A 25,683-nucleotide genomic window follows, 5' to 3' on the forward strand; every position below is an offset into this window, starting at 1 on the left:
CGAGGAATCCACTCCTGAATCATATATTTTTTTTATGAAAATGATATTTGGAGCTTCAAATTTACAAAGATTTTGGACCATTGATTTTTCTTACCTTATAGAAACCCACCCATGTGTCGGAATCAAACACTTCAAGAGTTGATCCCTATAAAATCAAGTACATAAATCACATCTGTATGGTCCACTACAAGGAAAATGCGTATTGGCGACTGATTCTATACGTCGCTAGTCCGTCACTGTACATCATTGCGACAGATTTTGCGACGGACTAGAGTCGTATATCACCTGTCGCATAACCCTAGTCGCTAAATTGTAACATAATTTATCTGTCGCCAATCCATCGCTATGGTGCGATGACTTAACGACAGATGATGTATGTCGCAAATTCATCGTTAAATGGAGATCAATTTGGTTATAAGACGAAATTTAATCTGTCGCTATTTCCATCGCTACTATTTATCAACGGATAAGTATCCATCACGAATTTTTGTCGAAATGTGGCGACGAACATTAGCGACGGTTTAAATTCCATCGCAAACAAATGCCTGCTTCAAATTGGCGGCGGAGTAGCGACATATATTATCTGTCGCTACTCCGTCGCTAATTTGTAATAAAAATTTTATTTATTTTTTGAAATATTTTGAAACTCGAGAAAAATTTCTTGTACAATTCATATATCCTGCTTATTAAAAAACAGTACACATAAAAAACACATACAAATTAATAACAAATGCTAAGTTAAGCAAACTTTAACAACCAAATACAGTCCTTGCGAAGTTATAATTAGTTACAAGTTTGTCAAACAATCTAAACAAAAAAATCTAATCCTCGCCAAGATTTTGGGCATCATCCTCGTCATTTTCTCGATCTGTCCCTCCCTTCATGCCTCTATCAGCTCCTCTACACTGATCATCTCCAGCATCTTATAAAAGAGAACCAAAATGTTAGTATTTATAAACAAAACATAATGAAATAAATTATATGCAATCCACCTAATCTAATGCAACAAAGTAAATGGTTGAATGAATGACACATAGACTAGTAATAAACTGAAGGACATTTACAAAATTATAAGGAAAAAATTATAGTAATTCAATCATGCATATCTGACGGGCACCTAAGCTCATGTTGAATGCAGATGAAGTTCCCCTATCCTGAAAAAAGTTGCACAACTCATTACGGACAATGTTGAGAATGACTTTATTTAAAAAATGTTGCATTTTGTCCTCAAGACGCTGACAAATACCATCCCAAGACACAACAAGGTCAATAGTACGTTGTGAGTTGATGCTGACGGGAGAACTCTGTGAGCCTAGGCTGCAGGATGCAACGACTGGTGTGGTGTTCATGTTACTCCCAAACCCGAACAAATGACCCTTTTTGGGTTCACCTGTAGCAGTCACCCATGCTGCAGAATCAAAAGTAGGATGTTGAGTGTAGTCATCACCACATCGTTGTATCATTTGCTGGTCGTATGACTCATACAAAGTAATACTTATAATATGAATTAATAATTAATAATTAATAATTACAATATTTATGATAACATAATTCAAAGTAACTTGTATATTACAATGTTTATTAATACAATAAATGCATACTGTTGTCGCTCTCGCCTTCTCTGATACAAAATCTCCCGTGCTCTTACGTTTATGTGTTTCAACAAACACATTTTTGTAAGGCACAATGCCTCCTTTTTCTGCTTCCTGCAATGTTACATGATAAAAAAAATCGATTAATAAGTATGCAAAAATACTTACAAATTTGACAATATATATATATATATATATATATATATATATTGATGAGTTACCATTTTCTTCTGGTGGCTCGCAAAAGTCCTAGATCCACATGTGTGTAACTGTGCATCAAGCATCGCTGCTCAATTTTGTGCAGCCTTTGTTGAGCGGTTCCGAAATTCATTGCTCGCCTACTTGTCACACATACCCTCCCAATAATCTCTCCTGGCAGTAGGAGGCCCATGGCCCTTCCACTGCAGTGGATCATTTATCCCACCAGCTATTTTTTTTGCTGCAGTCTTCATATTGTGTAGCATGTCGGCAAAATGATTGACAGCTACCTTCTGCCACACTACCCTCGCGTATTTCTCCGCGTTTGCAGTCGCGAAACGATGAGAAGCCTACAAATACATTCAGAAAGTTAGCACACATAAATATAAAAGACTTCTTGTTATGATAAATGATTGCATACCATGAATGAGGAAATTAATCTGTTCAACACCTCTCTTGGGTACTCTTTCTATTGCGCTACCAGTCCTAGAAGATGATGCTATAATGACTTCATAATTCATCGTATTACTTCTTGCCGCTCAAACCTCACCCTGCACATGAAAAGATACACATTAACAATCGACTGTCAATATACACTTTTTATAAGTTAAATATTGGACAAGTGACATTGAAATACTTATGGTTGATATTTGAATTACTTATCGTGGGTCACACTGAGAAGACCCTGCATCCGACGTAGGTGGGTCATGTGTAGGCGAAACAACACCTACAGAACAATGAGTTAGAAATTCACACAATGTATATTTCAACTAATCAAGTATACAATTATTTAAATGATATACCTATTGAAGAAGCCCGTGAAGATGAAGGCTCAGACTGGCTACTACTGGGTGCTCGACGAGTGTGTCCTCCACGAACCATATTCTAACAAATAAAAATGTACTAGCAATATATTCAAACATTGTAATACATTTCAATATATTCAAATCAATACAATACATTTCAATACATTCTAATCATTCAGATCAAATTGAAAAAAACTTCATGTAAGACATTCAAACATCGCAATACATTTCAATATATTCAAATCAATACGATACATTTGAATACATTCAAATCATTCTAATCATTCAGATCAAATTGAAAAAAACTTCATGCAAGGCATTCAAACATTGCAATACATTTCAATATATTCAAATCAATACAATGCATTTCAATACATTCTAATCATTCAGATCAAATAAAAAAAAAACTTCATGCAAGACATTCAAACATTGCAATACATTTCAATATATTCAAATCAATATAATATATTTCAATATATTCTAATCATTCAGATCAAATTGAAAAAAACTTCATGTAAGACATTCAAACATTGCAATACATTTCAATATATTCAAATCAATACAATATATTTCAATACATTCTAATAATTTAGATCATTCAGATCAAATTGAAAAAAACTTCATGCAAGACATTCAAACATTGCAATACATTTCAATATATTCAAATCAATATAATACATTTTAATACATTCAAATTATTCTAATCAATTAGATTAAATTGAAAAAAACTTCATGCAAGACATTTCAACATTGCAATACAATTAAATAATTCTAGCATGTTACATGTGCATTCAATTTTAACTTTATACCTATCAAACATACATAATCAATTCAAAAAATATCCGAGACATGCAATACATTCAAACATTGTAATACATTTTAATATATTCAAATCAATACAATAGATTCCAATACAATTAAATAATTCTAGCATGTTACATGTGCATTCAATTCATAACTTTATACCTATCAAACATACATAATCAATTCAAAAAATATCCGAGACATGCAATACATTCAAACATTGTAATACATTTTAATATATTCAAATCAATACAATAGATTGCAATATATTCAAATCATTCTAATCATTCATATCATTCAGGTATGCATTACAAGATGTATTTCACTAGCTCGTGAATGATTCATCATCACTTGTCTGACTTTCATACTCTTCTTCTTCTTCTTCCTCCCCCTCTTCATCATCATCTTCTTCTTCTTCATTTAGCGCTCATCCACTTCATATGTCATTTGGATCGCATTCTTCCATGCATGTGTCATCAGACAATGGAGATATGACATACATATCATGTGCGACATCTGATTGATAGTAATCACCCTCTTCTGCAATCTTGCCTTCCTGTAATTGATCATACTCGGGGTATAGTTTAGACTTCACCTTACAAACTGTCCACCATTCATTTCTATCTGACTTCCTTGTACTCGAATATAAAGTATAGTAAACTTGTTGAGCTTTTAAGAATAATATGAATGGTTCATATGTTTCAAACCTTTATTTATGATTCACCTCCACAATGCCTGAGACTTTGTCGACTCTTGTTGTTGTGGGATCAAACCATTGACACTTGAATAAAGTTAAGCTATTACTTGTGCCTAAGTAAGTCAACTCCATTATTTCTTCTATAACACCGTAGTAGTCATGTTCATTTTCACCATAGCTTCTACCCTTGATGCACATGCCACTATTCATCGTTGACTTGTTGACACTGTAATCTTTTATATAGAATCGATAACCATTTATGATGTACCCGTTATAACATTGCACAACTTTAGATGGATCATTTTGTAAATCACATATTCCTTGATCTTTAACATCATCATGGCAGACCTACAAGCACAAACAATGACTATGATCACGACAAATTAAGTATCTTATTGTTTTATAAAGGGAAAGAATATATACAATCGTCCTTACCAACTCTTTCAACCACACCACAAACTTATTTTCGTGTTCTTTCTGTACTTATGTATCAGTGAGTTGTGGAAGTTTTCTTCGCAACTCCAGATCAAATCGTCTGTACTTAACATAAACTTATTTTACCAAACCATGTACGAACGTATAGAACTTAGTGTTACGTATTAATTATACTTGATATATGGGTCGATTGCTGAGTAATTAAAAATGATATATATTTGTGCTGCATCTTGCTCTCGATCTTCGAAGAGTCTTGATCGGCAACTGCCAAATGCATGCCCAAGTGGTTGAAATATAGATAATTTGTCAGTTACAGTTAATTGTTCTCCATCATCATTACGATGTGTGCATGTGTAACGTGTTAGAATGTGAGTTTCAAAGTACATAAATAAGAAATTTAAAATCTCTTCTAAGGTGTACACCTCACAAATAGAACCCTCTACTCTTACTTTATTCCGAACCTTTTTTTTGAGGTCAAACATGCATCTGTCAACAATATATATCTCGGATTACAATAAATTTCTTGATAGCATTGAAAAGAAAATTTTAAATAAACATATACGTTTCAAATGGGTACATCCACCGATATTGCACAGGTCCACTAACCCTAAGTTCATATGGCAAATTTATGATCACATGTTCCATAACATCAAAAAATACTAGTGGAAATATTTTCTCTAGCTGACAAATAGTAGTTATGACAGATTCTTCGAGATTCTTTACCTCAGATACTACAACTTCTGTTGCGCACAATGTTCTAAAAAATCTACTCAACTCAGACAATACCCCCCATATAGGTTAGTCTAACATATCATGGAATGCTAGGAGTATCAACCGTTGCATAATGACATGACAATCATGACTCTTCAACCCATATAATTGTCCCTCATCTATCTTCACAGCCCGAGCAATGTTAGAAACATAGCCATCTGAAAATCTCAACTGTCTCAACCATTGACATACAAGCTTTACTTGATCTGGTCCAAGCATATACCTTGATCTGGGCAATGATCCAAGCTTGATCAAGCATTAGAGCTCAGCTAAGCTCGATTGATAGCCATACAATGGCTAGTTTTAGGATATGTATAATTTTTTTTTGACAAAAGACAAAAGCAATGGTTTTATCCAGGTGGTTAGTATGTTAGACATTTGTGTGAGAGGTGGGAGTTTCAAATCCCGCCTTTCCCACTCCTATTGAAAACATTTTTTTTTTCAAAAAATCAACTTGGCTCGAGTTGTGCCAAGCCAAACTCAAGCTTAACTTGAGCCAAGTTTGCACTCATGTTGTTCAAGCTCGGCTCAGCTCGAGTCAAGCTTGAACATGCCTTTTTCTGAACTAGCCAAGCTTCTTGAGCCTAAGCTCAGCTTGAGCCTGACTTGTGTACACCCTTAGTGTTGAAGGAACTCAGGCTCTAGTGAAGGGGCTAGATGGTCAGCCCTAGTGTGGATGAGATGTTGTTGGGCCCAGGAAGAACCACAGGTCATGAGAGAGGAGAGAGAGAAGTAGAAGAACACCAATAATATTATTCCATAATAATAAATTAAAACCCCTGACCTCTATTTATAGATGAATGGGGATGTTTGGGATATACTCCTATCTAATCAACCTATCATAAAGCATAAAGACAACTACTAAAAAATAAAGATTGAGCAGGACTCTAGAGTCCTTCCTCTGACAGAACTTTTTTAAAAGGAACTCCTCAAAAGAACAAATCAACTAAGGACTCTTCAATAATTAATTAACTACCTAATTAACTTTAATTAGCTTCTAAACTGAGGGACATTCCTTAAGACTCTCCAGTATAACACGCTCACATAGGTAGACCCCACTCCTTAGTTGACTTGCATCCTTTGCTTGACACATGTCATGTTTCTCCTTCTTATGCCTTGGACTCTGGATCTTCGAATTGTCACTCATTAGAGAAGTCATGGTAGCTTCCATGTCATCATAATGAACTCTACATACAAGCTAAAATCGTTGCCTATGGGCATGAGGTGGCATATGGGATTTGGAGTACGGATCCTGGGGCATCTTCTAAAAAACCAGGTTGTAATATATCACCACTTTTCCCCAAAGTGGGTCAACTTAGTTGCTCTACCAGGGTTAAAAATCTTCATTTGAGCATTCTCATGACATATGGCCCACTTGTAATGAGCTTAGCTTGTCTGCTAGCTCACGATGCAGAGACAAAGTTTCAAGATGATAGTAGGAACTCCCTCAAGCAAGTGACACATATGATGCCGATCTTCTCTGGGATCAAATACCACCTTCTAATATGTTGTAATTATTGCAACAAAGTTGAGGTAAATGTAGGTCGGTGGCCCAATCAGTCCGAACGTGTCCTGTTGAGCATGCTCATCCCTTGTTCTAGGCTAAAACATGTTGCTCGTATAATCATGTCAAACATGATACATGTGAGTGCTTGCATGTACTTCAATTGATGACACTTAAGAGGGTTGTGGTATCAACTTTGCTGAGTACACGTTGCTCATGCATATATACCTAATCGTTGCATCGATTGATTCTTATAAGGGTATTGTTTTATAGGAAAGAGTGTAAAGATCTACGATCACTTGCCTCCATTCAGATTTGTACCATTCGAACACATGCATCTGCGATTCAAAACCCAATCAAGAGTTTACTTCTCTCAATCTTCACTACAAGCATTCTAAAGACTAATGCATGTCATATACGCATCGTTTATCAGCAATGCTAACTCCTACTGCATCACAATGTACATTGCAAAAATCTTGCAACAAGTGCTTCCAACTCTAAATGCATCTTTAAATTCGTCCCACAATTGGTTGTGTGCATTCAGTCCACATTTGTAGTTAGGTTCATAAACAATTTTAACAGCACATCAATTTATAGATGGGGGGGGGGGGGGGACAATTAGAAAGAGAAGTAGAACACTAATAATCTTATTCCATAATAATAAAGAAAATCCTAGACCTCAATTTATAGATGAGAGGAGAGGTTTGAGATAAAATCCCTATCCAATCAACATATCTTAAAGCATAAGGACAGAGTAAGGACTTTAGAGTCCTTTCTCTGATAAGACTTCTTTTATAAAAAGGATTCCTCAAAAGAACAAATCAACTAAATACTATTCTTAATTAACTACTTAATTACCTCTAATTAGCTTCTAGATTGGAGGATGTTCCTTAGGACTCTCAAGCATGGTACACCCCGCTAAGTGGACTCCTCTCCTTAATTGGCTTGCATCATCTGCTTGACACATGTTATGTTTCTCCTTCTCTTTCCATGGACTTTGGATCTCTAACTTGTCACCCATTAAAGAAGTCATGTATGTTATCATGTAATCATAATAGACCCCACACACAAGCAGAAATCACCCCTTATTGGCATGAGGTGGCATATGGGATTCGTAGCATGAATCTCGAGGCATCTTTTGAAAAATCAGGCTGTAACACTTAGCTCAGTTCAGTTCAGAGCTTAAGCAGTGCAGAGCTTAAATGGCATTAAAAAAATGATCTTTTAAAAAAAATAGAAAAGGTGGGATTCAAACCCCAACCTCTCTCAACATTTCACAAGTGACCCACCATTGAGTTAAAGCTTGTATTTTGTTCATTGAGACCTAAAAAAAACATATACACATTAAAAATCCTTTAGATTAATATACAATGATAGAGGTAAAAAATGATATTCAAACTCGACACCTTTTGAGGAAAAACTAACGCCCTAACCATTACGGTAACAATAACTTTTTGATTTTTTTAGTAGGAATGCACAATGAATCGAGTCAGATTGGGCTCGACTCAGTTAAGCTCAGCTCGAAGCTCATCCGTGCTTTAAATGAGCCAAGCTTGAACATGTCTTTGAGACTTAGATGATCAAACAAGTCAAGCGTGATCAGCCTACCGAGCTCAATAAAGCTCAGATACAAGTGACCATAAATCCCATTAAACCATTTGGAAGGCAACTGTTGTGGAACATACTCAATCGCTAGAGGGATGCAAATGAGTCGGGTCCAGGAAGAAGGTTTTATGATTTTTGACTATTCTGACCTGATCTGGATCCGACTCCCCAATGTATTTAGATGCTCTAGATCCGACCTGTTCATATCCCTAGGTAGAGCCAATTTTGTATCTCAAGTCTCAAGAGGGCAAAACGTTGGCCCTCTTCTACTTTCTTCACTCTCTACCTTCCTTTTTTACTTTGCCAAGGAATAAGGAAGACCGGACTTTTTAAAAAACTCACCCAAAATATTTATTTGCCTCTCTCTCACATGTGTGCCTATTTCCTTTACGGGGCGTTTGCATGTCAAAGAAACTTGAGGCTTTTCAAAAAAATGCAGGCAACCTCGTGCATTTCTGTGGGCAACACCACCGTGATGCAAACACGAGCTCCTCTTTCCACTAGTGGAGCTCACGCGCATCCACCCCAATGCAGGATGCAAGAAAGGCCAGGACAATGCATGCCGCAAACATCTTTTTGTTGTCCCAAAGTGTTCCACCCTCTCCCATGGAAAAGGGGAGGACAGGACTAAAAATGAGAACTTAAGAAATAAATAAGCGTATTTTCTTACCTCGATCCTGTACACATACTTGCTTGAGCAAGTCGAGCTTGTACATGCCAAGCTTGGCTCGTGTGCATCCCTACTCTTGAACTACGAAACCGGCTCCACCAGTGAAGTAGGCTTCGATAGCAATTGCCTTTTAAATGGCACATATAGTCAACTTCTATGGAAACCCTAGGAGGTCCCTATAGAATTTCTCTAATAGAAACTTATCTATACATCAAATTCTCTTAATCTAATTCATGTTATCGGCTAAAAAGACTATTGATATCAAACTTTGTATGGCCAGATTCACAAAATATTAAATGTAAAAATTAGAAAATCATTGGGGTTACTAGAGGTGCACCAAGTTAAGCCAGAGAGAGAGAGAAAGAGTGTCAATATTATAGCCTTTCATTTCTCATTTTTTGCAAAATCAAGTCACACACAAACGGTAGTGCAGGCTATCTTTCCAGTTTTTCTTTCTTTTTTTTTGCGTGGGGAAATCCATCTTTTTATTTTGTCTTGAAAATTCTTTGTGGGAACCCATTTCAAGTGGAGGTTTGACCCATTGGCACCCTTAGGGTGTGTTTGATGGCATGTCTAAGATTGAACAAAACAATAGAACATAACATGACAGACATAACACGTTTTGTTTATTCTAAAATAATTGTACTACGTCCAGCATTTGTTTCGATTGAACTTTGCCTCCAACGTTTGATTTTTACACTATCTCGACAACTTGAACACAAATGAATATAGGTCGGATAACTTTATTTTGGATCGTACAACTCAATCTGCCAAACCATATGAGTGTTTTAACATGTTTATTATAGATTTTAGCTCTAGATATGGATCTCAGGTTGGATCTAAAAACTAAAAAAATGTTTAAAATTCAGTTAATTTAAGAAAAAAATAGAATTGATATTTTTTTTATATATAAATGCTTTAATCGGTGTCATATTGGATCTAATTATAATTTTTTATCAAAAAATATATGAATTTTAGCCCTACATATGGATCTCAAACTAGATCAAGTATGAAAAAAAGTTTAGATTTTGGGTAATTTGAGAAAAAATAGGAATTCATATTTTTTATATACAAATACAAAAACCATAAATAAACCATAAAACCCTAAAATAAAAAAATAAATTTTAAATAAACCAAAAAACCTTAAACTATAAGAAAAATAAGCCATAAAACCAAAGAAACCATAAAATTAAATATAAAAAGCCCTAACTTAAACTCTAATAAAAGAAGATAAAAGAAAACAAGCCTAATCAAATACAAGAAAATCCTTAATTAGATTATGTATAAAAAACCTTAATTAAAGAAATTTGTTTCAAAACCCTAATCAAATAAAAAATTTCCTAATCAGATTAAATATCAAAAACCTTAATTAAAGATATTGGGTTCAATGGTGTTTCTCTTGTGAGTGTTTCATCGTTCCACAGATGTGAATTGTGCCCGCCATGGCAACCCGACCCTTAAGGCATGCTCTCTCTCTCTCTCTCTCTCTCTCTCTCTCTCTCTCTCTCTCTCTCTCTCTACTGTGAAACAGGGGCAGAACCAAGGGGTAGGTTGGAGTCGATATATCAGAGAGAGAGAGAGAGATGCAAACAGATCGGACCTAAAACAGCTAAATACATGGAGAGTTGGATCCAGATTAAATCCAAAACAGTAAAAAATTGCAAAACCTTTATCCTGGATCCAATCCATTTGCACTCCTACTAGAGAATATCTTTACAAGTTACTTGGTTGAGTTGCCCTAAGCGGGGTTGGCATAGTCGAGTGGGGCCTTGGCCACTGGAACTGTGGTCAAGATTCGATTCCCACGAGTGTCTCCTCTTTGTGCATGTCAACATCCAGCATAGGTCGTATGGGTGAGGGTCTTAGTCTTAGAGTTTTATGCTGACGGCATGACAACGGTTGTCACAAAAATTTAAAATAATATTAAACTTGTTTACAAATATTTCATATCATTTTTAAAAAGTATTTAAAATAAGCGAAAGCATTCAAGCCCATTCGCAACAATACTGACTAACATAGGTCCACAGTCCAGACCTCAAATCTTTGAGATTGGGAGCTTATCCAGCAATGATGAATTATGTTCACATGAACTGGTTTCTCATGTGCCTTGTATAATAAGATTAATTGTTTTTCTCCCTCTCCCTTTAGAGGGCTGATTGGTTGCCCGAGAATGTGCTTTGGGCGAATGAACCTTCTCTCTGTTCTCGAGTTTTGGCTTGGTTAATTTTGCATGATAGGATCCAGACCCACAATAATTTAAAAAAGTGGAGGCATTCAGCTCCCGAGTTGGTGCGTGCTTTGTCAAGTTGCGGAAGAATCTACATTTCACTTGTTATGGTCTTGCCCAATATTTGTAAAACTCTTTAGCAGGACCTGAAGGCATCCAAAAGTGTTTGTTAAGGAAGAGTCATTTATCTGATCTTGACCCCAGTTTGTATTAGGCGTAGCACGAGGTGGAAGTTGATCTAGCAGACGTGGTTGCTTACCTCTTGGTGGTTTGTTTGGATGTCGCAAAATGATGCTCATTTTTGTCAAATTCCTTAACATTCATAACCTGGTGCATAAAATCTTAGTAGATGTTTATGTGATCCTGCATATGCATCTTAGTGATCTTTCGTTTCTTACTAACGCTCCCTCTCTGCTCTATCTCTTCTGCCGCCCTCTGGGTCAGCGGCTCCTGCGTGAGCCCATTTTGTGTCTCATGTTTTTTTTCTCTTTTGCTTATTTGTTTTGGCTTTTGCTCTTGTTCGGTTCATGGGCTAACATTTTGTTGGTCTTAGAGTGGTGGTAATGTTGAATTTATTTCCTCTCTCTCTCTCTCTCTCTCTCTATATATATATATATATATATATATATATATATATATATATATATATATATATACCACACGACAAAAAAGGACACGGGACTAGCCATTTTCGTATAATTTTTCATTAAGAGTAGATAGAGAACATGGGGACACGACAGGGGGTAAAGTTGGAGTACCCCGTGACATAGAAAGTCTCCTGTATGGAATTTATGGTATTGTAAGCTGATTCCTTTGATGATTTTGAGTAAAATCAATAGTAACCACTTTCCTTGTTATGGAATTTGCCATTTCAGAACAGAACAAGATTTTTACAATTAGAACAAAATAATCCGGCTACATTCTCTGTTTAAGATTCTTCCTAGAAGGAAAAGAAAAGATCAAGAGTAGACCACAGTGTTAACCTTCACTTGTAGATACACACGTATGGTAACAAGCACAGCAGATCAGCCGGAAAACCAGACAAAAAGGTAGGCTCCACCGGTGACACAAATGCTTTCTCATTACCGAGCCGGCATGTCAAAACCACGAATGGCGATAGGGTTAACGGCAGGAGGTGTGATCCGGCAGTGGTTGTTGGCAGCGGCCATGGCTGCGAGCTTCTCGCAAGAAGGGCACATGGTGAGTGTGGTGGCTGGGATGGGCATGTAGAATTGTGGTGACAACTTGAGCGCCCGGAGTTCCTGCAACTCTCTCTGCAGTCTCCGGTTCTCCTCTGTTAGATTCTCGCAACACCGCTTTAGAAACTCACAGTCCACTTCCGTCTGCTTCAATTTAGTCCTGCGTTCATCCAACAAAGGTAGCTTGAGTTAGTCGTCCAAGATACAGTCGCTTCAAAAACAGAAAGTGCCCTAATAGCCACCCATAAATCTGCAACCATAGTTCATACATTTGGGAATTGAATCGGTAATGGCAAATCTCGGCCAGAAAAATCACAATACAGATTCCCTATTTGCAGAACTTCCTCTTACATGTGCTCATTGTGTTGGGGGCTACTCTTCCATAGAGATGCATGGAATGTTTGGTTCAAGAAATCGAATCCAGATCTGAAGAAAATTTAATTTTTCCGTGCTGATAAAGAAGTATAATCGTAATTATCAGAAAACAGTTTTAAGCATTTGTTGTGAATATTGTTCCTTACCACTTAAGAATTTGGCCACTCCCAACATGGCAAAACCGTATGGAAGGAAACAAAAGGTTGATATCTTGCAGACCAAGAAAATAGAAGGTTTTCGCAATGCTCATTTTATTGTTCTAAAGGGTTGTTCCGTCGGACCCCTTTATCCAGACAAAGTGGGATAAATTGGGATTCTGTACTCTTTCCCCCAATAGAATATCATAACCTATTAAGTGGCTGAGATGCATAAGATTACTGCAGATATAAAGTTAAACAAGAGGCGTATCATAGCGGAATGAGGGCTATACCTTGCTCTGCGGTTTTGGAACCAAACTTCCACCTGTCGAGGACGGAGATTCAACTGCTTCGCCAACGCCGATTTCTGCTTCTGAAATAAAACAGAGAACACCCCTCTCAGAATCACAAGAAGTACCCATCATTGTCATCAAAATGACTTTGATCAGGGGAACCTTTTGCTATGGAAACTAATGAAGGAACAACAAGTTGGGAGATGATACGTACGGGATTCAGTGTGGGGTGTTCCTTGAAGCTTTCCTCCAGGATGGCTGATTGGTTCTTGGTGAGCCTCAGCTTCTTCCTAGAGGTATCCTCCTCGTCGCTGGCCACATTCCCTCCTCCGATTCCTCCACCACCTCCCCTGGATGAGGCCCTCTCTTCCTCCAGGAGGAGATCAATTTCCGCTCCCCTCTTGATGCCGCTCAAGCTCAGGCTCGAGACCGTGCTCGTTGGTGACGAAGCCGTCGCCACACCTTCCTCCTCTTCCTCGTAGTCATCTTGGTCCGTCATCGCAGGTACCCGGTTCACATCGATCCTCTGGAGGAAGGGTCTCGCCTCTCCTCTGAACGTCTCGGAGTCTCTCCCTGCATGAGATTCATCCTCAGTTAGTTCATCTTTCCTTCCTTTCATAACTGAGATCCGTATTTCCGATTCTCTTAACGACTCGACGGTTTCAAACCTGAATCGGATATCATTACTAGAAAGGAATCGTCGAATCGCCATCTGAAACCCAAATATGGAACGAATCAAGCTTCGACTCGTCCATCTGTGTCTCTACCTTCTAGTATCAAACCGATATCCGATTCTCCAGACTAACACAGAGCGCGCTCATTTTTCTGATTCACATATCAGGAACCTCAGAAAAGGCGAAAAGTACACCAAAAAATCCCCAAATCAGCCAAAAGCAAACTCTACGATCAGGATAGAACTTAGACTGAAGAGAATCCTTCGATTTCGGAATCAATGCAAAAAGGCAGAAAGCGATTTTTCGTCACAGAGCACCCATTTCCCCTCATTTTTGCATTTGAAATCCCAGGAAAAGGGGAATATACACGAAGAATCCCGAAATCGTCCAGAAACAAACCTCTAGATCTAGATTCGAGATTAGTAGAAAAAATCAGGCCGAAGAGAATCTCTCGATCTAGGAATCGATGCAAAATCAAAGCGAGCTAACAAAAAAGAAAAAGAAAAAGTAGGGTTTCACCATCTGCTTACCCGATGAGAGATCCACGCAGAGAGTCGCGTCCCGAACACGAGAAGAAGATTCGGAGCAGAGCTTCGACTGCGTCCCGCAGCTACTCCCCGAGAACAAGCTCAGACCCAACCCTAACTCCTCCGCCATCTTCTCCACCCTCCCAGGGTTTCAGAAATCGACGGAAATCCCACACAAAGATCGCGATTGAAGAAAAACCCTAAACCTTCTGCTACTCCCTTCCTACTCTCCCTTCTCTGCGATTTCTAGGGTTTCAGAAGAACCTAAGAAACGTCTCTGGTTTTCTTCTTCCCTGACTCGCTTTCAGACAGAGACGATGATGACGGAGATGGTGAGGGTGATGAGCTGGGTTGGGTAATTTATAGGCACCCAATCATAAGTTATGCATGTCTGGGCGTTGCATCATTGGTAAAAAGGTCCAGAGACTTTAACCATGGTTAACCTTCCGGTCCCCAAACACTCAGCTCCGCTGACGGCTCGGCTTCCAACCATGGCTTGGCTCCCTCTCCCGATTCTTTAGATTCGATCGAACCGGTCTGTCTAGATGATATTTGACACCGATTTTAAGCTTATAGTTTGAAAATTTAATGTTAGTTTTTGTTACATAATTCTTGGATGTAACAAAAGGGTGATAAGTACTGGCAGTGGGCCGTGGTCGGACAAGGTCTCCACCCTTGCCCCGTCTCAAATTGTTACATGGGTTTTGATTTTAACCTTCGTCTCCATTTCATGTTCTCTATCTCAGGTCCAAACAAGGTAAAGTGGGGCGGGATCCATTTTCATCTCTAAAGAAGAATTGAGGATGGGGCGGGGCGAGGCTGGGATTGGGACGAAGCGAGGTGGGTCGGAGGAAAGCGTAAGTCCATCCTACATGGGTTTTGATTGTAACCTCCATCCCCGTATCATGTCCTCCATCCTTGGTCCAAACGGGACTAGCCTAGGCAGGGCCCCGAATTCCCCCCCCCCCATCCACTACATCGTTTAAATTTAAATTTCGTTCATGTAAACTCTATTGTTGTTAAAATTATTTCACTTTGTCAATATTTTGCGTATAATAACACGTGAAATAAAAACAAATCGAATTTCACTAGAATTTGACGTTTGTTTAATTGTTGCTTATAACATTTATACATGTTAAACTCGTGATGAAAAATTTAAAAACTAAAAAAAAAAAATCTGGTGATAATACGGGTAATTCATTTTCTCATTTATTTTCTTTTTTTTAATGCCAAGGTTGGCCATCATGCTTAGTATACGGGTCAGATATGAGTTGAAACTCAGACCCGTTTGCATTTTTGAAGAACATTAAAGAGGATTTTTAGGTACGCTCTCGTGAATCGGTTAATGGAAACCCAAGTCTATGAAGAGGTGGGTCTCATTTGACTCGGTGTGAGGTCGGCTCACGGGTTGAATAAGCTGGTTTGCCTAGGCTCGGCCGGGTGGGTCCAGGTTGGTGAAGTGCCACCACGCGAGAGCGGGACCAGCGGGAAGGGAGTTATGGGCTCCGACAGGTGGGAGTGGGCGGTCACGTGGGGAGGGCGTTTTACACGGAGGAAAACCTGCCCGGCTCACGTGGATTAACATGTCTTTGCCTGCCCAGCCACGTACACATCAACGGCGATCTGACTTCCCATGTCACCATCGAACGGGCGTCGTGTCATCCTGTAGGCCTCTCCCCCAACACGCTCTTGCCCTAATCATTGACGGGTTTCCCCCCACACTTCCCCTTCCCATTTTACCAAATTGGCCCCTCACCCTTCCACCACGACCAACTGGGTCCAACTTGGTCCGACCCAGTTGGTCCGGGTCCGAGCTCGGTTTCAAGTGTAAGTGACCAACATGAGCAAACAATGCCTTAATCAATTAGCCTGCACCCAATTTGAATAAGGTTACCAAACCTAACGTGGACCAGTTGCACCACTTGGACCAAGTATGGACTCATTGATTGTTATTATTAGACGTGTAAAAGTTTTGGGCTATAAATAGTGTGGAGCTCAAGTCATCAAGAAGGCATCATTGTGAGAAGTAAAGGTGCATGTATTTGCTTTTTTTCAACTTACAAATGTTTTATCTATGATCTACTTATCAGAACACATATTAAATTAGGTATTTTTCTCATATAGATGTGTTTTTAAATGAAATGTCTCATATTGTAGTAAATCTTTGTTACAAAAGTTCAACTATTTTTTGAAATGAATTCAACTGTATAAGGGTTTGGATTAGGTAAAAAAACATATGCTTGCATATTATCCACCAGTTTCTACTTTTGACCACTCTAATCACTTCAAGAAAGCATACAAATTATGGTAAGTTATGAAGTTATACAAATCATCACACATATCTTGTTTTTTGAACTTTAGTAGCCAATAGTTAAATGGTAAGTAAAATTTAACATGGTGTATTATCATGTAATTATATCAAGTGTTGTTTTAGCGAGTTAATTAACTCCTTAATAAAAAGGGAAAAAAACACTTGTGTGCCTCTCAAAATCTTGTAAACCCCCAATCGTAAACTTGCTAAGGGATGCTCCACATAAAGAATAGTTTCACAGACTTTTTTTCTTTATTGAAAAGATAGATAGTAGGAGCTAAAATTCTCGATGCTCCAAGTCAACCACAGATTATTCTCATTGATAAGATAAGATAATATATATTTTCTCCAAATTCATTGATCCATTTGCACATTTCACGCTCTGAATTATTGAATTGATAATTCAATCAATCTTTCTTAGGTGAAAGAGAGTATATCTAGATCGGGGGAGAGAACGGAGAAATCTCATATGTCCAAATATGTCCGACGAAATCTATGTTACCTACCTAATTACCTTATTCATTGATCCATTTGCACATTTCACGTTCTGAGTTATATTGTTTGTTTTGCTTGATCTAACACACTTTATGCATTGTTGGCATCGAACATGTGATATGATAATGTTAGCGTTATATCACAAGGCATTAGTGTCATGGCATTCTACGATGAAACCATGCATTTTTTTTTTGTTATTCCTTCAAAATTTCTATACTAACCTTCTATTGGACTCAAACCCAGAAGTCGTGACTAAGATAATACAACTCTCGTGCACAACTGTCTCATTCAACCCATAATCTAAAGGATCTGCTAGCATGAAACATTTAGAGCAGTTCATGCAAGCAAAAAAAAACCCATCACCCACACAATTGTCACTTGGTGCCGTGCTCCTCTTTTTATTGCTAAAAACCATGTTTTAGCTCTAACTAAGGAGAGTTTGATGCAAGTGGCAGTTATGTAATATACAAGACCTATGCGTGCATTTGCATTTGTGTGGGGGCCCTTCACGAACTTTATGCCGGGAGGTTGTCGTCGATAATTACGTGGCCCCACGCTCAGCCCGCCAGCTGTACCACGTGTCCACGTTTCCGTACTAGGCTCGATCCTGTACATTTATCATCCCACACTTGCAAGACCCGAGTTTCCGAAATTACCCTCGTTTAATGAGTGGACAATTTGGGTAATAGCGGCAAAGGAAAGGGTATTATTGAGGACGTTTTGGTCATTAAGAGATCCCCCATTCCCAAAACCCCGTTTTAATAGTGATTGCGTGTATGTGCTGCCGTACCGTCGCTCATGTGGCGAACAGCTCATCGCACGTGCGATCCACGGCCACGGTCTACGGTCAGGTGGAAATCATTGGTGGACAGAACTTCTTTAGTTTTCATCGGTGCTTCCACGAAGCTTCATCGGAATCCAACCACGTGCCTGTGCGCCACGTGTGAGCTTGGATGCCGTCAAACAAGGGGCTGAGTCAAACGGTAAGGTCAGAATGAAGAACGAAAAATGCCTTTGAATATTGAGATTGACGATAACACCCCCTCAGCTTAAGTAAAACACAAGGGAGAAAGAGAGTAGCATTCGGGGAATTTTGATTTTTCTTGGGGGCATTCTTAATGATACACTAGGGATGTCAGTGGACCCAGGAAAAACCGGATCGGTCCGAACCCCCTTTGTTTGGTGCGGGGATATAGGACATGAAACGGAGAATGGACTGGGGATGGACGTAAAAATTAAAACCCGGTGCGAAGATGAACTTACTCTTACTCTCACTCTCACTCTGCTCCGTCCCCAATCCCCGTTAATGAAATTGTTAATATGTTATTATTATATTATAAAATAATATTTTAATCCTACCATGTAGTAGAAAATACTATTTTTTTTTACTTTGTTAAAAAATTTCATGTCACTTTACAGATGGGATTTCACAGTTTGTTTAGTATATAACATGCTATAGATCATGTGCAACATGTAAGAAGGTTATACATAGGCTTAAAAAATTAACAGCTTATAGTGTACTAAAATTTTATTACTAAAAAAATCATATTTCTATATCAAAATATATGATTTAAAGTATGATCCCTAACAAGCAAACCATGTTCAATACTTTTATGAGGTCAAATTCAGTGGATACGACTCGCACCTATGCTTTTCCAACAAAATTGTACATACAGTCGATGGTAACAAATATACCATCATAATTTTTAGATTTACATATAAAAAAGATAGGTATCGATGATCTAACTACCATGGCTGTATTGCTTATGTCTTAAATGGGCCACATTATTTTTTGATGCTTTGGATGAATGACATCTGCAGCTTATCGGATAAGCCGGTTAGACTGAAGCCAAAAAACAGCAGCCACGCGTTAGATGTCGTTCATCTCGCGAACGAACGACATCCATGAAAACCACATCAGCGGTACCCTTGACCCGATCCGCCCTCCAACTAAAACTGAGGTTGGTTGGAAACTGATCCAAAACCCAATTTAACTGACCAACTAGAGTTCTCCAAAAAATGATCAAATAAGAAAAATGTATCAACTGTTTTGACCTTTGATCAAAGTCGAGACAATTATTGAACTCATCTCTCAAATTATTGGGGTGGGACCCTCTAGTGATGGTGCACGTGTGTGGCGCGTGGCAGTTGTCATACGGTAGCAAAAGTTGAGGGAGGAATGTGGTGTGCACGTGTGGGGTTGCTGTCTCCCATGTGACCAATTCCACTGCCCATGTGAACTACTTCAAATAATTGCAAGCTGTAGCCATCAACTCCTTAAATGATACCATGCAAATGACATTGTCCTTTTAGAGAGTACAAAGTAACTATTAAAAAAAAAAGGTGCAATGGTATTTTTAATGATGAACGTCACAAAGATATTGATACGACACGACACGAACTCGAGTTTGAAAATTTTGTATAAAATAAGACTTGGTGGCATGAATTTTTCAAACTTTTAATCAACAAAAATTATTTACTTTGATATATTAATGTTTAAAATATGTTTTTTTTTAAAACTGCTAAAAAAATAAAATAAATGTACATACGTGTCAGAGTTGTGTCAAGCATGCCCAACTCGTGTCACCCATGACACGCCTTTAAATGGCATATCATTGCTACACAAGTAATGACTTGACCACCATCCATTTTACTTGAGAGAGAGAGAGAGAGAAAGAGAGTTGATTTTGAGGAGGATCACTCGTGGACCAAGGCAAATCTTGAAAGAGTATCATTGCTTTAAACGATGGCATTCATGTTTTGTATTTTATGAATAGAATTTTCAAAGCCAACATAAACACACGTGTCAATATCTCATCCTTACACGTGGTTTAGTAGGCCACTTTCTAAGCATACATCATACATGGGATCTTATCCCAACTACATGAGGTCAGCTTTACGAATCTTGTTTCTTCATTTATTTTTATCTAAAGCTACATTTTCCATTACCTTAACAATCCTTCATAGCCAACCTTTGGCGATGGGGTCAATGATTTGGCCTTTGCACTTGAATGGTGGGTCTGACCGATTGCTTCGGTCCGGCATCGGGTCCGGAACCAACGAACATGAATATATGGTGCATTGCATGTCTAGGAGGGTTTGGGCATGCACCTACATTTGGTGTGGGAGATGCATGTACTTGACCTGCCAACATTGAGCTGGGAAGTTGTTGGCTCAGTGGGGCTGTGACCCACCATCTACTATTTCTTGTTCTCAAAAAAAAAAAATAAAAGAAAGATCATGAGGAAAGAGGAGACGTGAATAGAAAATATTATGGGAATTATGATAGATACCTCTCGTCTAAATTCTGTGTAGCATTAATGAGAACCTTTTCATGGAGGACCACAAGGAATGGCCTATCTCCCAAGCATATCTTAATCATCATTATGTGTTCATGGGCCAAACTCCTTGTGTCTCCTTCACTTCCTTTTCACCTTTTTTAAATACATTGTGTACCATGAGGTATCGGCCACACTCTTTTATCTGATTCCTTAGTTCTCTTTACAATCATATCAAGAAACTGATACATTGGCCCTGAAATATAGGAAATGGATCGGGTGTGTTTAGTTCAGGTCCAGATCCAATGTCGGTGCCATGAATTGGAAGGCTCCAAGTTCTTCAATAGCCAATTGTGGAGTACATGACCAACCAGTGATGCATATTTCAACCTTTACTTTTATCGCTCGAAAGTATTAAGATCAGATGGGGTAACCCAATTAATGCATAAGTTGCTCGTTACATAAAAGACTCAACCCGGTTCTTTGTTTTAATTTAATTTGTAGCCTGATTGGTTGATGTATCATCATCCGTTATCTACAATGACAGTCCACGTTTTCTTCAATAATAATAATAATAATAATAATAATAAAGTAGTTGGATCTGGACCAGGTAGGAGTATGTCGCAACTAGCATAAATAGAATGAGTATATATTTGGTGTCTGCGTATGGGACCCAATTGGACAGCACCAGAGAGAGAGAGAGAGAGTCAAATTGGACTTCTGAACTGAGATTCAAGAATTCTTTTAGGATATGGGACCAAACAAGAGGGTCCTATTGCATATTTGCCTTGGATTCAGGTAGGGCTGCAAACGGATCAGATATGATCAGAAAGATGATTCAAGTCTAACATGTTTTTTTCGGATATGGACCCTTTAAGTAAAATCTGAATGTGGATTCAGATCTGTTCAATCGGATCACTTTCAGACTCGGGTCAGATTCGGATCAGCATTTTAAGTTGGTTTTGGAGTTGATTTGAATCAAAATCCAAACCGAATGATTTTTTACATGTAAATAGCTTGTTTTATTTTATTTTTGTTTCTGAAACCAGTATTACCACGTGTTTCAGATTTGAATTCAATTTAATCTCCTTGGATCGGATTTTGATTTGGCTCTACTGTTTGTATTTTATATTCGGAGAGCCCAGCCTGAATCCGACCCGTTTTCACCCCTAGACACAGGCTTATCTGACTGGATCTTGTTGGATCTAAACCAGTTCCCTGTTAGTATGTTTGAATTGGACCTGACAAGATAATCTGACCCATAACACTTCCAGACCCATTTTACCAGAGTTTCCTGTTGACATAACAAAATGAAATGGGGATCTTAGTCTACATTTTCAGATTGGACACTGATTCCATCTTGCACCGGACCACTGTACCAAGTCCCACGATATGCCACATAGGGGTGTAAGTGGGTTTTGACCTGATCCAAACCAAAAAGTTTGTTGTTGTTGCTGTGTTTGTGTGTGTAGAGACTAGATGTGATTCTTGTCTGACTTGATATGGACCCAGCTCGGGATGTTAATGGATAGGATTTTATCTGATATCCAGCTGAATGTGACTTCGTTTAGTCAGATTTGGTAAGCCAAAATCATATCCCATTATAATCAGATGCAGATATAGATTTGGTGATGGATATGTGGATTTAATGGATACCTGAATCCAATTACATATAAAAAAGCATATTTTGTATGAGTTTTCACCATCCGTGTTCGAATCTGAATCCAAATCCAAATCCAAATCCATTTAGGTAACATTTGATTAGTAGGATATTGTATTGGTCATATCCTATCAGAATCCCTACAGCCCAGATATATAGCCGACATGATATAGATTCAGAACTCAATGGCCCATATCGATCCAACAGAAAACTTATGTAGTGACCTTTACAAGGTTCAAACTGGTTCAGGTTTGAGCCTGCATCTCAGCTTGATTCAAAATTGGGTTTGATGAAACTGTTAGTGTTTGAATCTATTCCGTTGAAACCCAAACAAAATACAAAACAATGTTGCCCACTTAGTGTAACACCCCGGGATTTTCAACCCTTGAAAAATTATGTGAAAATTTAAAATTATTATAAAATTAATATAATATCATGTGTCTGAATTCAGTGTCTGAGAAAGAAAAATGATTGGCTTGTCGACAACACTGCAACATCCCACATCTACTCTACATTGTATTCTTTACCTGTCAGCCCATAAAAAGGTGCAGTCTAGTAGGTATTACTAATTTCAAGTAACTCGAAATATTAAAAATATATTTAAGCCCCATAATTTATATCTATCTGTTTAACTCAAATGTCACAATTTGTTAACAATTTTACATAGATTTATTTCACAAGAAATTCAATGTCCGATAAAGAAAAATGATTGACTCGTCGACAACACCGCAACATCCCACATCTGCTCTACATTGTATTCTTTACCTGCAATCATCAGTCCATAAAAAAGTACAGTCTAATAGGTATTACTAATTTCAAGTAACTCAGGATATTAAAAATATATTCAAGTCCCATAATTTATATCTATCTGTTTAACTCAAATGTCACAATTTGTTAACAATTTTACATAGATTTATTTCACAGGAAAGTACATTCATTGCACTAATCATACTGATAAATATAGAAAAGAGATCAAAGGTCTTTGTTTCAATATTTACTATCCATCCTGGTATGTGGGGGACCACAACATTGCATACAAGTGAAGCATTCAGGGGTATATTATTCTCAAGTATTTTAACTCAGAAGCTTGACTGAGTAAACATAAAGTAGGCGGTCAGTGATCAAAAGAAGTTTATGATAAGACAAAACATATATAGAATGCATCCTGAGCTACTGCAGCAGTTTGAGATTTATCACCTAAGACATGTGCATAGTTTCAGCCTCCAAGACCTCGAGTGAGTGGAGACCACTGGGACACCTTGCTCTAAAAAATAGATCAAAATCACTCAAGGTTGTACCATCTACCTTCTTCTAGGTAGGGATCAAAATAGAATGAGTAAGAAGGGTTATCTTTATTATAGGGATCAAAATACCACTACAACAAAGCAGTAGATTAGCGACAACCACATTCCGTCGCTAACATGGTTAGCGACGGATTAGCGACAACGAGGCGACAGTATGCTTACGTCGCGAATATTTCGACGCTAACTGACGACGGAATTATTCCGTCGCCAGGTCCGTCGCTAATTACGACGGAATAACGAGCGCTATATTCCGTCGCCAATCCGCCGATACTCAACGTCGACCATCGCTTGGCGACGGATTTACTTCCGTCGCTATGCCGTCGCTATATTAATATGAATAGCGACGGATGGTTCCGTCGCTAATCCGTCGCAAACACGAAAAAAAATTAAAAAAAAATTTATTTGAAAATTAATTACCGAGAACTGTACAATTTCTATTTCCTGTACAATTTATATTTCCTGTAAATAAAAAACAAACCACACAAAAAAATTCATATAACAAGAATCTACAACAATTAATCGTTCCACCTTAAAATTAAGAAGTTTAATTATTTACAATTCAACAATTACAATTAGGAAAAATAAAAAAATAGAACTTCTTCAACACAGTCCTCTAATCATTGCCAAGATTTTGTGCGTCTTCTTGTTCATTGTCTTTATCTGTCCCTTCAGCTCCACTACCCTGATTATCGCTAGCAGCCTACACAAGAAAAGAACAGTCAGTATTGATAAACAAAATATAATGAAATAAATTACACACTATATGTGATTCTATCATGTGCTCATGTGTGATCTAAGGCAATAAAAAAACTCTATATGTGATTCTATTATGCTCATATGTGCTCTAAGGCAGTCAAAAAATTGAATATGTGATTATAGCATGTTCATATGTGTTCTAAGGCATCTAAAAAAACTCTATATGTGATTCTACCATGCTCAGATGTGCTTTAAGGCAGGCAAAAAACTATATATGTGATTCGATCATGCTCGTATGTGTGCTAAGGCAGTAAAAAAATTGAATATGTGAATATAGCATGCTCATATGTGCTCTAAGGCAGGCAAAGCCAAAAATTTTATATGTGATTCTATCATAAATGATATATAACATGTTCATATATGTTCTAAGGCAGTAAAAAAACTCTATATGTTATTATAGCATGCTCATATGTGTGCTAAGGCAGTCAAAAAACTGAATATGTGATTATAATATGCTCATATGTGTTCTTAGGCAGTCAAAAAACTGAATATGTGATTATAGCATGATCATATGTGTTATAATGCAGTCAAAAAACTTTATATGTGATTCTATCATGCTCATATGTGCTCTAAGGCAGACAAAAAGTTATATATATATATATATATATATATATGATTCTATCATGCTCATATGTGTGCTAAGGCAGTAAAAAAATTGAATATGTGAATATAGCATGCTCATATGTGTTCTAAGGCAGGCAAAGCCAAAAATTTTATATGTGATTCTATCATAAATGATATATAACATGTTCATATGTGTTCTAAGGCAGTCAAAAAATTGAATATGTGATTATAGCATGTTCATATGTGTTCTAAGGCATCTAAAAAAACTCTATATGTGATTCTACCATGCTTAGATGTGCTTTAAGGCAGGCAAAAAACTATATATGTGATTCGATCATGCTCGTATGTGTGCTAAGGCAGTAAAAAAATTGAATATGTGAATATAGCATGCTCATATGTGCTCTAAGGCAGTCAAAAAACTGAATATGTGATTATACCTGAGAGGGACCTGGAATCGAAGATCCCCTATCCTGAACAGCGGCCTTGATCTCATTTCGGAGAAAGGGGGCGACGGTGTATTGAAAGTAGTTATTCAGTGATTCATTAATGATCTCGCGTACGTCATCACCAGAAAGAATAGTCGGCTGCTTGGAGCTTATGTCGGCGCAAGAAGTCGGTGAGCCGTAACTGGAAGAACCAATAACTGGTGAAGTGTTCATATTACTCCCAAACCCGAACACGCAACCTTTTTTTGGTTCACCTGCTGCAGTCACCCATGCTGTAGGATCAAATGATGGATGCTGAGTAGCGTCTTCGCCATATCGCTCTACCATCTGTTGCTCATATGCCTCCTACAAAATA

At 37.9% G+C, this 25,683-nt stretch overlaps 1 protein-coding gene across 1 annotated transcript; it reads right to left on the reverse strand.

The window, feature by feature from the left end:
* Nucleotides 1-12,178: 12,178 nt before the first annotated feature.
* Nucleotides 12,179-14,846, reverse strand: LOC149821638 (homeobox-leucine zipper protein ATHB-4-like). Its single transcript, XM_089981619.1, has 4 exons — nucleotides 14,518-14,846; nucleotides 13,528-13,886; nucleotides 13,314-13,393; nucleotides 12,179-12,668 (listed from the first exon to the last, which is right to left on the reverse strand). The coding sequence occupies exons 1-4, from the start codon at nucleotides 14,642-14,644 to the stop codon at nucleotides 12,392-12,394; spliced, it is 843 nt and encodes a 280-aa protein (XP_089837745.1). The 5' UTR covers nucleotides 14,645-14,846; the 3' UTR covers nucleotides 12,179-12,391.
* Nucleotides 14,847-25,683: the final 10,837 nt, after the last annotated feature.

Source organism: Nuphar pumila, chromosome 11 (assembly GCF_984573655.1).
Source record: "Nuphar pumila chromosome 11, dmNupPumi1.hap1.1, whole genome shotgun sequence".
Taxonomy (NCBI): Eukaryota; Viridiplantae; Streptophyta; class Magnoliopsida; order Nymphaeales; family Nymphaeaceae; genus Nuphar; species Nuphar pumila.